Here is a 14,171-nt window from a genome sequence, read left to right on the forward strand (position 1 = left end):
ATTGTCAGATGTAGGCTAGACGAAATTGTGTGGCATATAGTGGTGTAGCCGCGTCTGTTCGATTTGTGTGGTAACGTTAGCCATGTTCTTCATGTATCGGCCTTTTGACAGCTTCGGCTGAAGTTGTCCTTGTGTTAATTGTCGTGTAATAACTTCTGTATGACCTGGCAATAAACATTTTTGTAAGTGTCTATAATGTGATAGTCTAAACTGATTTTATTTCGGGTGCGGGTCGGGTGTCGGTTCTATTTTAAGCGGGTCGGTGCAGATTTTTATTAGTGCTGCTGTTGGAAAACGGGTCGGGTGCGGATTTACAAAATCGGACCCGTGCAGGACTCTCTGGTGTACACATAAATCTCTGACCCATCGTCGTCTTCTTCGTTGAATATCTGTCGCTCTACTTACGTCATCTGGTATAATTTGAAACGATTGGCTATAAGCTACGTACAGGCGCATTTGATAGACATTTGTAGCGCCCAATAAACGGCTCTGGGCATTCGTAAACCACGCCTCAAATACGAGAAAATGAACATGTAGTATCCAGACCACGTCTCAAAGAGAAAGTGGTCTGACGTTAGCCAGGCTAGGGATACTCCACTTTTTTCGGAAATATGCTCATTTTACAACTCCCCCAGAGTTAAACAGTTGAGTCTTACCGTTTTAGAATCCATTCAGCCGAACTCGGGTTCTGACGGTGCCATTTTTAGCATAGCTTAGCATAGATAATGGATTCTGATGAGTCCAGTTGCATTTCTTTCAAAATGACCAAAGAGTTTCAATATTTTTCCTATTTAAAACTTGACTCTTCTGTAGTTAAACCGTGTACTAAGATCGACGGAAAATGAAAAGTTGCGATTTTCTAGGCTGATATGGCTAGGAACTATACTCTCATTCCTGCGTAATAATCAAGAAACTTTGCTGCCGTACCATGAGTGCAGCAGGCGTAATGATATGACGCAGCGCCTGAAAATAGTCCCCAGCTCGGTAACTTCCAACGTGACCGGGACTAAGTTTGTCTAACCTATTAGACCTATTTTCAGGCGCTGCGTCATATCATAACGCCCAGTTCCTTGATTATTACGCCGGAATGAGAATAGTTCCTAGCCATATAGGCTTAGAAAATCACAACTTTTCATTTTCCGTCGATCTTAGTACACGGTTTAACTACAGAAGAGTCAAGTTTTAAATAGGAAAAATATTGAAACTCTTTGGTCATTTTGAAAAAAATGCTACTGGACTCATCAGAATCAATGATCTATGCTAAGCTATGCTAAAAGTGGTACCGTCAGACCCGGAGTTCGGCTGAATGGATTCTAAAACGGTAAAACTGTTTAACTCTGGGGGAGTTGTAAAATGAGCATATTTCCGAAAAAAGTGGAGTATCCCTTTAATGATCTTCAGCATCATTAATAAAGAATAAAAAATAAACACCAACCTCTTTGTTCTTCAATTTCTTCATCTTTTATCCTGCAGAGTTCTGGATCACTCATGTTCTCACTGTCCTCAAGCTTCTTCACTTGTAGACTGATGGGAATAATCCAGCATTTATTGGTGAACTGCAGTGGGAGGAGCTTCACTGAAGGGGAATCAGTGTGTGGTAGGAGGAGCAGATCTGCCCACATCAAAAATAAATCATCAAATTTGTTTTCACAATTTTACACATTGTATCCATTTATGTTCATCTATCAAAATATACATTTGTACAAAACATGTAGAAAAACATGAATAAATACCAGAATTAAAATAATCCAAATATAAAGAAAATGTAAGAATACAAATACAGTAGGATAAACTATACTAAAACTAACAGATTAATAAGCAACAAATAACACATTTAGATTAATTTGTATTAATCGTTTTTTAGTTTGTAGTCGTTTTTACATAAAATATGGTTTATCACAGACTATAACAAAATAAATTGTAGATTTTCAAATTATGCAGTTTGTCTCAGTCTGTTGACACCAGTGAAATGAGCTTTAAGTGTCAGTTTACAGGTGATTGAAGACATCAGCATAATGAATGAGCTGAAAACTATTAAACTATCGACATTCAAAATAGAGGCTTTTTAGCAGCTGTTAATAGTGACACTCCTGAAACAAGCTTTACAGATCAACAGCAGAGATCTGACTTTATTTGAGTCAGGATATGCTGAACTAAAAAAAACTGTTTTGTCAGTATATTGATTCTCACAATCTGAGACAAATAAAACATCAGTAATAAAAATAAAAATACAAATGACAACCATCTTTGCAGTAGTTTTTTTCTTTTCTGCTTCTTTTATTTAGGAGACGTTTCATTCTATAACTAGTCTACCCTAACAGTGGGATAAGATATTAATTTGAACCTAAATTTAGTTTGATTTTCCAATAACTACATTATCAATAAAGAAATTAGATCATTCATTTCTCACAGACTTAGTATAAAATACCCCCCTTTCTCTTTTGATTGATGTAGAAGATAGTCAAAGCTTCTCAAGAAAAGAAGTGCGATCTGAATCTCACACTTGAAACTGTCTTTAAGTTGAACTCTGATCACAGTGACAACTTTGTATGATGTTTCTTTGCCCTGATTAATATGGAAAAGAGAGCTTTTATTGGTCAAACTATTTTTGGGTCATGTTTGATGAGGACGCAGTGTCGCACTTGAAAATGTTTGATCTGAACATGAACTACATAGATCATGATTTTAGACATTGGTCATTCGTATGTCTGATTGATTGAAATTCATCCCACATGGAGGGCAGTGTAACGGTTTCTCTTCAGTGTGGACCCTCTCGTGTTTTCATGTTTCCTAACTGACTGAAACTCTTCTCACAGTGTGAACACTTGTAAGGTTTCTCTCCAGTGTGAGTTTTCATGTGATCCTTCAGGACTCCTGTTCGCGCAAAACTCTTCCCACATGTGTGCGGCTTCTCTCCAGTATGGACCCTCTCAATTCAGAATTCAGCCAGCCATGCATTATATGTTTTATGGGTAATCTTACTGTAAATAATGAATGAATGAAATGAATGAAACCACAGCACAAACATCATATACACCACAACAAAACTCAAGTTTCTTTTTTTATATAATAGTTGTCACATACACAACACAGATGACCCATAGCTGCTGTTTACACAGGACTTGTTACTAGCCGGGTTTAAATCCCAGTTGCGCAAGAATTTACAAAACAAATCGGCAACTCGAGCACCAAAAAAAAAAAAAACTCCCCACACTAAAATCTACCACCAAAGACACACTACATATAATGCCCTGAATTAGCATTAAACCAGAAGATGACCTCATTATCGAATAAAAAATAGTTCCCTCACAAAACGCTTCTATTAAACATGAACCGCTGTAAACCACAACTTTCCGATGCTCTTTGAAATTCAATGAGAAAACATAATCCTCAAAATATGATTTCTTTGCATTAAAGGTACAACAAAGAAAGGGTCGTACTTCCCCTCGTAAAGATCGGGGACCGGCTCGTCGCTCTTAGCAGCCTCACACTACTAGACCTAAAGAAAAAGTCTTGAGGGTTTTCTGTAGAGAAGATGACAGGACTTGTGTGAAGCTCTCCAGACTCACATTGGACACATACATTTGCATATAAGGAAATAATGGGAAAGATGGCACCTGTGAGTTTGGCATGCCGTCGGTCGCTGTTTGTGTTTTATGCTTTAATTGTCTCGTTTTTATCCTTGTTTGTGCAGCCAGTTAGTTCTCTTCGCGTTTATGAGCGCGATTTTCTTTTAAGTCTCCAAGAGTCAGCGGTGGTGGCTTCCAGCTGTTAAATAAGTTTTGTGATTCCCCGTTTATCGCACACGCAGCTGTGAATCTGTGTGGCCTCTCGGAAACGCAATAGGAGATGACTGGGCAAGCGTGGAGGCGTTGGTGAAACAGAGACAAGCCCGTACCTTTGCGGCTGGTCCGGCCGTGCATGTGGGCTCATTGGTGGATGTCATCGACTCATCTCGTACCTCTTCGTGTCAACAGGATGCAAGATACTCTTATCTGGTTTCGGATGTTCCTCAGAACCGAGAGTTGTCAAGGTTGATTAAAGTTTCGCGACGTCGTGTTAAGAAGAGGGGGGTTGCGTCAATTTAAGAATTGTTTTAAATGCAGGCTGTTGACAGTGGACAAGTTTTCTAGTTTTGAGGTGCAAGTTTTTAAAGTGGTCTTGATTAGGCCAGTTATTTGTGCACTAATATACAGACCTCCTAATTATAACAAGGACTTTATTGGGGAGTTTTTATCTTCTGATCACTCGTTGTGATAGCCTTGTTAAATTAGGTGATTTAAATATTCATATTTGCTGCCCTGAGAAGCCCTTGGTACAAGATTTTTTGTTGCTGTTGGACTCTTTCAACCTCACACAGTCTGTCGATGGTGCTACACATAAGCAGGGGCATACTCTTGATTTGGTTCTGTCCTGGGGTGTACCAGTGGGTGAGCTGACTATTGAGAACATGGGGCTCTCAGATCATTTTGTTATTATGTTTAACGTCACATTTGCTGGGCTCCCTTCGGGGTCCGTGCCAGTTAGCCGTTGAGCTCAGGCGATCAATGCTGGTTCTGCCTCTAACTTTTCTGACCAGTACAATGCCGTTATGTCAGTTATTGAGTACAATCCATCTATTTGGGGTTTAGAGGAGCTGGTATCTGACTTCAGTATGGGCTGTAATCATATTTTGGATTGTATTGCCCCCTGAAAACAGGTAAAATCAAAAACTGTAACTCAGCCTTGGCTCAATGAAGAGAGTCGGCTGCTTAGAAAAAAATGGAGGCAGGCAGAGAGGAAATGGAAGACAGATAAACTACAGGTCTCATATGAGATACTTGGAGAGTGTATGGTATCTTATCAACATTTTGTCAAAGCGGGTAAGGCCATGTCCCCACTAATACGTTTCCGTTTGAAAACGTATATTTTTCTCTCCGTTTTGGCCTTTCCGTCTACACTGAGACAGCGTTTTAAGTCAACAAAATGGTAGCTTTTGGTAAATGCTCTCCAAAGCGTGTAACACTCTCAATTTTAGCGATGTCACATCAATAAAATACAAACAGTTCAGTCATCTCACGTTGCAAAGGTGATGTGTATTATATAAACACCCAGAAAGTACATATCATTAATCCAACAAATGAACAAAGTCCAACTGGTCAATACTCATCATAGTCCCCATTGTCTTTGCACTGACAAATGAGTCGCATAACTCTTACCACAACCTTCATTAGTCCCAGACAAATGTACCCCAGTCTTTGGTGCTGCATTGCATCAAAAAGTCCAATGTCACGAAACACTCCAAAACAACACAAGTAAATCCTGCCAGTGAGGCATGCTGCAAACAAGGATATCCACCTGGTAAGTTTGAGGTCCGTCAATTGGAAGAGTTCCCGGGAAAACAACACACCACACATTGGTTCCTACCCCCTTATATACATATGCAATCGTCATTCATGAAGAAAACACCAAACAGGAAGAAACAAAAACAGGAAATAATACAAGAGTCCAGCACAGCATTATAGGAAATGGAGTCAAGAACTTCACCGTACTAGAAATCAAGATACAACTTGATAACCTTAATCCCATTTCCATTCTTGCATCACACACTGACATAAATTAAATATAAATATGTAGAGGTGCTACATAGTTCCCTCCCCCAATCTATGACATAGTAGGAATAGGACCATAGTACCTTTTCAAATTAACAACATTAATACTGTCAGCTTTTTCAGGAGAACCCCATCTTATACTGTAGTTTACTGGCCCCAATTTCTTTTCCACCCTAGCAGGCCCCTCCCATTTAGGCGCAAGCTTGGCTGAAAACCTGTTAGGAGCACTAGAGATAGGATGAGAACGGAACCAGACCAGATCACCTGGTTTAAACTGCGCATCTTTATACCGGGCATTGTAATATCTGGCTTGTCTGGCACGTTGCAATCCCACTCTACGTGCCACCTCATCTGACAATCTTCTTTGTCTGTCTAGCAATGTATAGGCAGCTTGATTCGGAGATGGTGATTTTATATAAAGTCTTTCAAGCGGACCTTTCAAAGATCTTCCAAGCATCAGTTGTGCCGGAGTTACACCAGTCGACTCATGATGTGCTGAATTGATAGCGAATCTTAGCTCTGGAAGCCACTGATCCCAATTCGAGTGCTTATCTCCAACAAATGATGCAATCATAGTTTTCAAGGTTTTATTTACTCTTTCGGTTAAATTTGTTTGGGGATGATAACTGGTTGTTAATTTCTGTCCCACTCCCCAATCTTTACATAGTTCAACCAAAAGATTTGAAGTGAATTGAGGCCCCCTGTCAGATACAAGATATCGAGGTACCCCCCACCTGGTAAATATCTCTTCCTTTAGTATTTTCACTATCTTCGGTGTTGTACTATCTTTTAATGGAAAGAGTTCTACCCATTTTGTATAGTAGTCAACAATCACCAGCAGGATCGTGTTTCTTTTCTTACTTAAAAGAAGAGGACCCATTAGATCAATTCCCAGCGTATGGCTGGGTTCCGTAACTTCTGTTGACTGCATAAGCCCAGACGGTTTGGAACATTCCCCCTTGTATCTCTGGCAAACGTTACATGTCTTGACATGTTCACAAACGTCTTTGCGAACAGTAGGCCACCAGGCCACCTCTAGGACCCTCATGAGTGTCTTTAATCTGCCTAGATGTCCTCCCAAGGGGTTGTCATGGAAGTACTCCAAGAACGACTTCACCAAGACTTGTGGGACCACCACTTGGAATTTATGCCCATCCTGTTTTAGAGGTACTCGTCGATACAGAATGCCTTGATGTTCCTCCATTTGTATCCTCCCTGGTTTCTGAGGCAGATCTTGATTACATTTCTTCAATGATGGAATGTCAGGGTCACTAGCCTGGGCTTTAGCTACCTCAGACAGATTGTGTGGCAAGTCAGTAGTGAGTTTGGATCTTGTTATAACCATGCAGGGTAACACACCTTCAGAGCGGGCCGGATATATTCTTGAAAGAGCATCTGGTACCTGGTTGAGGCAACCCCGTCGATAGAAAACCTTAAAGCAAAAAGCTTGCAGCCGAAGAATCCACCTGGTCAACCTTGAAGACGTCTTCAGGCAATTAAAGGCCCAAGTCAAGGCTGCATGGTCTGTATAAACTTCAAACTCCACTCCTTCCAAGTAATGCCTCCACTTATCCACAGCCCAGACTACTGCCAAGCACTCTTTCTCGGAAGTTGAATAATTCGTTTCAGCCCCCTTTAGCATTCTTGAAGCATAGGCAATCACCTTCTCACCTTCTTCAGTACATTGAGTAAGGACAGCACCTAGCCCCACGTCGCTTGCATCGGTATGTACCTGGAAGGGGAGTGACAAATTAGGCTGAGATAGCACAGGAGGATTTGTGACTGCACGTTTCAATTGCTCAAAACTGTCCTGACATTCCTGCGTCCAATTCCATCTCACTCCCTTCCGCTTCATATGATTTAAAGGCGCAGCAACATCCGCAAAATGAGGTATAAACTTGTGATACCATCCTACAAGTCCTAGAAACCTCTGTAGCGACAAGAGATCACCGGGCACTGGAAATTCACTTATGGCTTGGGTTTTGTCAGGATCCACCTCCACACCATTGTCTGACACTATGTGTCCCAAGAACTTCAGCTGACGTTGAAAGAAGTGACACTTCTTCATGTTCAGACTTAATCCTGCTTTAAACAATTTCTCCATTACAGCCCTCAAATCGACTAGATGTTGCTCTTTTGTCTTGGAATATATGATGATATCATCAATATACACGAAGCAGATCTTTCCAACGATCTCACTCAATACTGTCTGCATCAACCGTTGGAAAGTGGCTGATGAGTTCCGTGCTCCAAACGGCATGGTCTTAAATTGAAATAGACCTGCTGTAGTAACAAAGGCTGTTTTCTGCTTAGAGTCCTCTGCCATCTCCACCTGCCAATAACCTGACTTCAGGTCTAAGGCAGAAAACCACGTTGCCCCGTCCAAGGACTCCAAAATTTCGTGGATCATGGGCATAGGATAGGCATCTGAAATGGTCTTGCTATTTACCTTCCGATAGTCAACACAGAATCGGAATGTTCCATCAGTTTTCTCTACCAGGACAACGGGTGACGACCAAGGAGAGAGAGAGGGTTCAATGATGTTTTCTTTCAACATCTTTTCTACTTCTTCCTCAATAATCTTCTTTTTAAATGGTGAAACCCTATAAGCACGGGATTTTACTGGAACTTCGTCTGAGGTCTGAATTTGATGTTTTACCACTGAAGTTTTTCCCAACTTTCCTGATGTTACATCCGGCCATTCCTGCATCAGCTGCTGTACCTCAGGAGGGAACAGATCTCCGTCAACCATTCCTGGCACATCCTTTCTGGTTCTCGAAAAGGAATATGATTGTTCCTCAGTTATAGGATAATACAAGCTGAGGTTGCTCCGTGGATGAGAGCCAATCATTTGATTTCCAGATCCTTGGATAAAAGATGGTTGTTGACTACAGATAAAAGGATAACCAGAGTCACCTCTTTTAGAGGGTAGTTTGTAGCAGAGTTGTGAGAAGTCAAAGGTGGCACCAACATGAGTCAAAAAGTCCAATCCCAGAACAACGGGAAAAACCAGGTGGGAGTCTTCCATTATATACACCTCCACCTTCCCTCTTTCTTGGTGCCATTCATACTTCAGCTCAACTTGTCCCTTCGATTGATGCATCTTTCCATCAGCCATCACAAAGTTCTGCTTAACATTCTGAATTTCATCATGCATACCTGCAATCTCCTTCCATCGGCTCTCTTGCATTAGGGTAAAGGCACTTCCCGTATCCACCACAGCCTCAACCTGCCATCCACTCAGCATGATAGGGACCACCAGAAGTGATGCTGGATTAATTTGATTCCGATGGTGATGGCGCTGTATCACTGATAGACCTGCTGACATACTGGGAGCAACGGGTTTGTTAGAGCCTCTTTTATTTATCTTGTCTTTTCCAGCTTGGTCATTGACTTTTTGCCAGTAATCTTTTATACTCATACAATCTTTTTCCACCAGGGATCCAATCTTCACTAACTGCTCAACCGAATGTACAGTGCCCCTCAAGGAACCTGCTATTTTGGGGTTGACATCATTGAGGATCTTGTTAACCAACTCTTCCTCACTCAACTCAGGTTTCCATTTTATACACAAAGCTCTGTAATCATATGCAAAGTCTCTGAGCTTTTCTCCAGGTTGCTGCACCATCACTCTCAGCTTCTCCTCCACTTCACTCATATAGTCTGCAGGGAGAAAGGCTGCCATGAAAGCTTCTTTAAATGATTTCCAATCATGGACTGTACACTTTACCGCCCTCCACCAACTCGAGGCTGAACTTTTTAAAACTGTACTCAATGTCCCAAGCAAGTCAGGCCATGAAAGAGGTCTTATCTCCATGTAGCTTTCACATCATTCTATGAAATGCAATACATCCGCAATTTCCATGGATAGTCCAAATTCCGGAAACTCTAGTCTAATCGGAGGATTTGCATAGGAGGAGGATGCACCGGCCAGACCAGACAAGCTATGTGTATTAATCTGAGACACATTACTCACAGGCTCAACATGGACTTGGGGAGTCGTGGTTCTACTAGTAAGTAACCGTGGAGAAGTAGGGGTACTACATAACTTAACTTTCAACAATTTCCTCTCCCATTTCTCATCTCGACGAAGCAAACAATTCACCACTTCCCTTTCCAACCTCTCCAAACCCTGATTATATCTTTCTTCTAATTTGGAGAGACTGATATCGATAATTTCCCTCAAACTGGTCTCTCTATTTAGAGAGCTATTAATGGCATCAGTTAATTTAGTTTCTAAAACTTGTATCTGTTCTTTCACATTCCCAACTTCAGTTTTCATTTGCGCCATTTCAGTTTGTGACAAAACATTTACAACACTTCTCGTCTCATCATCATCATCATCAGACTCATCTCCATCAGATGTAACATATAATGAACTTGACATAGAAGATATTTCATTGGTGGAGTTCCTTCTTAATACAAAAGATTCAGCAGAAAAATCTGTCTCATTACCCTTTTGTTCTTTGTCTTGTCCCTCTACATTCTCCTCATTACCACTCTCCATTATCTCCAATAATATACACACCACTTGCACATAAACAACTTCCCCGTACGGGCCACCAATCTGTAACACTCTCAATATTAGCGATGTCACATCAATAAAATACAAACAGTTCAGTCATCTCACGTTGCAAAGGTGATGTGTATTATATAAACACCCAGAAAGTACATATCATTAATCCAACAAATGAACAAAGTCCAACTGGTCAATACTCATCATAGTTCCCATTGTCTTTGCACTGACAAATGAGTCGCATAACTCTTACCACAACCTTCATTAGTCCCAGACAAATGTACCCCAGTCTTTGGTGCTGCATTGCATCAAAAAGTCCAATGTCACGAAACACTCCAAAACAACACAAGTAAATCCTGCCAGTGAGGCATGCTGCAAACAAGGATATCCACCTGGTAAGTTTGAGGTCCGTCAATTGGAAGAGTTCCCGGGAAAACAACACACCACACATTGGTTCCTACCCCCTTATATACACATGCAATCGTCATTCATGAAGAAAACACCAAACAGGAAGACACAAAAACAGGAAATAATACAAGAGTCCAGCACAGCATTATAGGAAATGGAGTCAAGAACTTCATTGTACTAGAAATCAAGATACAACTTGATAACCTTAATCCCATTTCCATTCTTGCATCACACACTGACATAAATTAAATATAAATATGTAGAGGTGCTACAAGCGGATACATTTGAAAATGCCGTCTTCGCGTTGTAGTGTGGCCTGTGAAAATGGAGCCTTTTGAATACGATGACTCATTTTTAGTCATGTGATGCAGTCATATGACCAATTCAGCCAAGATGGTGAATGACATCAAACTCGAGGACAGTTGCGTTTCAGACCGTACATGGAGCGGAGATTTTGGGTGAGACCTGGATGCTGCCTTGCGTGGTGGGATAACTTTGTGCATGGAATTGTCGTGCCTGAGGAGTGGCGTGAAAACTTTAAGATGTCTAGGTATTCTCTGTATCATCTGAGTGAACTGTTACGACCTCACATTCAAGGCCAGACAACACGACTGAGATCACCGGTGGACTTTGTTACAAAAGTTGCATGTACTATTTAAGTGACGAAGGTAGACTGCAGAAAAAAGTGAAAATAATCAGAGAAGTGTGCAAAGCAATCACATTTCACCTGGGTCCCAAGTATGTTTCACTTCCATTCACAGGACCAGAGATACAGACACTTGTCACAAACTTTTATGAAACACACGGAGGGGCTGAAACATGCCACAGTGTCTAGGGGCTTTTGACGGCACACATATCGAAATTAAGCAGCCTTCATCAAACTCCACTGATTACATCAATAGGAAAGGCAAATTCTCCGTGTACAGGCTACCTGTGATTACAAGTACACATTCATGGACGTTGTTATTAAATGGCCTGACAGCGTTCACGATGCTCGAATATCTGCAAATTCAAAAATCAATGCTTGCTTGAGAGATGGAAAGATTCCTTCTTGTCCAAAAGTAATCGTGGAGGGAGAAGATCCTGTTCCTGTATTTCTTCTCGGAGACCCAGCATACCCCCTGCTGCCCTATGTTATGAAAGAGTATGCGAGTGAAGGTTCTACTCCTCAGGAACAGTACTTTGGGTTTTCACTGTGCAAGTGCAGAACGGTGATTGAATGCTCATTTGGACGTTTAAAAGCACGATTTGGAGCATTACGGAGGGCAATGGACATAAATCTGGATTATCTTCCATTCATCATCAATGCCTTTTTTGTTTTGCATAACTTTTGTGAAGCTAACAGAGAAATCAATCCAGACCAAAATGTTGCTGCAGCTGTCCAATATGACAGAAACTTCCAGCCACCAACACAGCACATAATATCAGAACAGAATGCAATGAAACTGAGGGAAGGCGAGTAAGAAATGTGCTCACAAAGTTTCTTGACCCTTGAATGATGCTCATTTCAGATTATTGCATATAAATTTTGCCACTTACTGTTATTTCTCTGAATGAAAAAGTTAAGCAAAATTCAGTTTGGTAGACATTAAGCTTGTCTGATTAAATTATACATTCAGATTGTGAACGTGATTTAATGTCCAAAGTGCTTAGGCTCCTGTAAAGTGTTAATGCAAACAGCATTGAAATGGTCATTATATTCACCATATCTGTATAAAGCAAGACACTGAGTCATGTTTGGATGACATTGAGCTTGTGTGATTAAACTATACATTCAGTTTGTTTTATATACAGTTTTCTGTTAACATGATATAAAATCGAACGTGCTTATGCTCCTGGAAAGTGTTAACTCAACATTGTAACACATTATATTCATCAGATCTGTAAAAAGCGATACACTGATTCAACAAATGAATAAAATTTATTTTGTTTACGAACAATCATTTATTGTGTAATTGCTTCAAGATATGTAGCAGGGGAAAAAAGTTAGGTTACTTGTTGTTGTTACTGCAGAAAAAGAAAAAAAAAACTCCACTCTGTCAAACAGTACAGTGAAAATTAACTCATGCCTTTGTAGGCATTGTAAACATGAATTGCTGAAACTGAAAATGTCCACAAAAACAAATTTCACTTTAATGTAAACTTTACATGTCTGTCATCAGAGAGGAGTCAGAGAAAAACAGCATTACCAAAAAAGTCCATTAAACAACTTAAAAAAAGGACCAACATTGTAACCATGGCTTCAGGAAACTTGAACAAGGCATCAGAATTAAACCAACAATAACAAAAAGTGTTTCTTTTTTAACAAGCACTTATATCATGTGTATTATTGACATGACTACTCTGTGTCATTCGAGTAAAGATATTCAGTGTACGAAAATGGAGCAGAATCTTCATGGTGCTGTGGTGGTGTTTGTCTGGTTGGTGCTGAAGAGGGAGCAGAGGCAACAGCTGAACCATAAAGGTAACCATTGCTGATGGTGTGAGCTGTAACGTCGTGGCTGCGGCGGTGGTGCAACAAATGGAGTCTAGCCCATTGATTATCTCATAAATAAAAATACTTCTGTAACTGAATTTGTAATTTTTTCAATGTTTGATGTCAGTCGGCCAATGTTCTCTGAAAACTCTTTGTTTGTAGCCTCCATCCTCTCAAATGTCTGCCTCCTTAGCTTAAGATCTTCCTGTGCAAGTGTAATGAGCTGTGCTTCATTTGATCATTTTCTCTTAAGCCTCTCTTGTCTGTATGATGACAGCGTTGCATTCAGCCTGTCATGTCTGTTTTGAGTCTCTGTAGACATCCCATCTGAGTCTTCACTTGCTGTAGCAGGAGAAGGAGCAGAACTACAGAGCGAAGGAGAAGGGCTATCGCGACTGACTGACGGTGGATAACTTTCATCGCTGGTGGTGCTCCTTCTGTTGTTTATGTCGCTTGTTTCAATGCCACAATTAATGGTGGTGACAGCTGGAGAACCACCCCAGATCTGCTCACAGAGTTCAAAGTAGGGTATACCACTCTTCCTCTTCTCCTTCCGGAGTCTACTGCATGCCTGTATTTAAGCCTGTGTTTTATCTGTGCAAGAGAATTGAACCCTTTAAGCATGTGCGATGTTTCAAATAGTATGGCAAGTGTAAACACATGAATCGGATATGGGTCACAGTTGAAAGAACGTGTAAACGGACGATCAAAAAAATCAGATAAAGGTAACAAATCAGAATTGGGCATCAAGACCTGCAGTGTAAACGAGGCCTTATTAATAGCGCTGGCAAAAAAGACAAATATTTTTTTTTTAACAATTTATAGGTTTAATTGCATCTGAATGGCGAGATAATTGTAGGGGTATAAGCGGGACACAAGCTAACACAGGTCTAGATGTAACACACTTGTTTTATATACCTCCACACATACCAACATGACGTGCATTTACTAGTTGCCATATCAACACTATATAGAGAAAAAAATTGCGCCAAAATTAAGAAATCTTTGGGAGACATCACTGAACATTTATTTAACCATTGCAAAAATAAATTTCTGAAGTTAATTTTTCATCTCTGTTTTTTGTTTATTTATTACGAGACAAATCCAAAATTATTTTGATCTTATCTGTTATTTAACAGTTGTTAAATAACTATTTAACTAGTTGCTAACCAGCAGAAGA

General features: G+C 40.4%; 1 protein-coding gene across 1 annotated transcript in view; it reads right to left on the reverse strand.

The window, feature by feature from the left end:
- Positions 1-14,171, reverse strand: part of LOC309474979 (uncharacterized protein) — a gene marked incomplete at its 3' end in the record, with an annotated part of 83,229 nt that overhangs the window by 16,926 nt on the left and 52,132 nt on the right. The window contains exon 6 of the mRNA XM_082137598.1: positions 1,436-1,612. Within this exon, the coding sequence (XP_081993724.1) occupies positions 1,436-1,612 (177 nt within the window). The remainder of the gene's footprint in view (positions 1-1,435; positions 1,613-14,171) is intronic.

This window comes from Leuciscus leuciscus (assembly GCF_965113295.1).
Source record: "Leuciscus leuciscus genome assembly, chromosome: 15".
Classification (NCBI taxonomy): domain Eukaryota; kingdom Metazoa; phylum Chordata; class Actinopteri; order Cypriniformes; family Leuciscidae; genus Leuciscus; species Leuciscus leuciscus.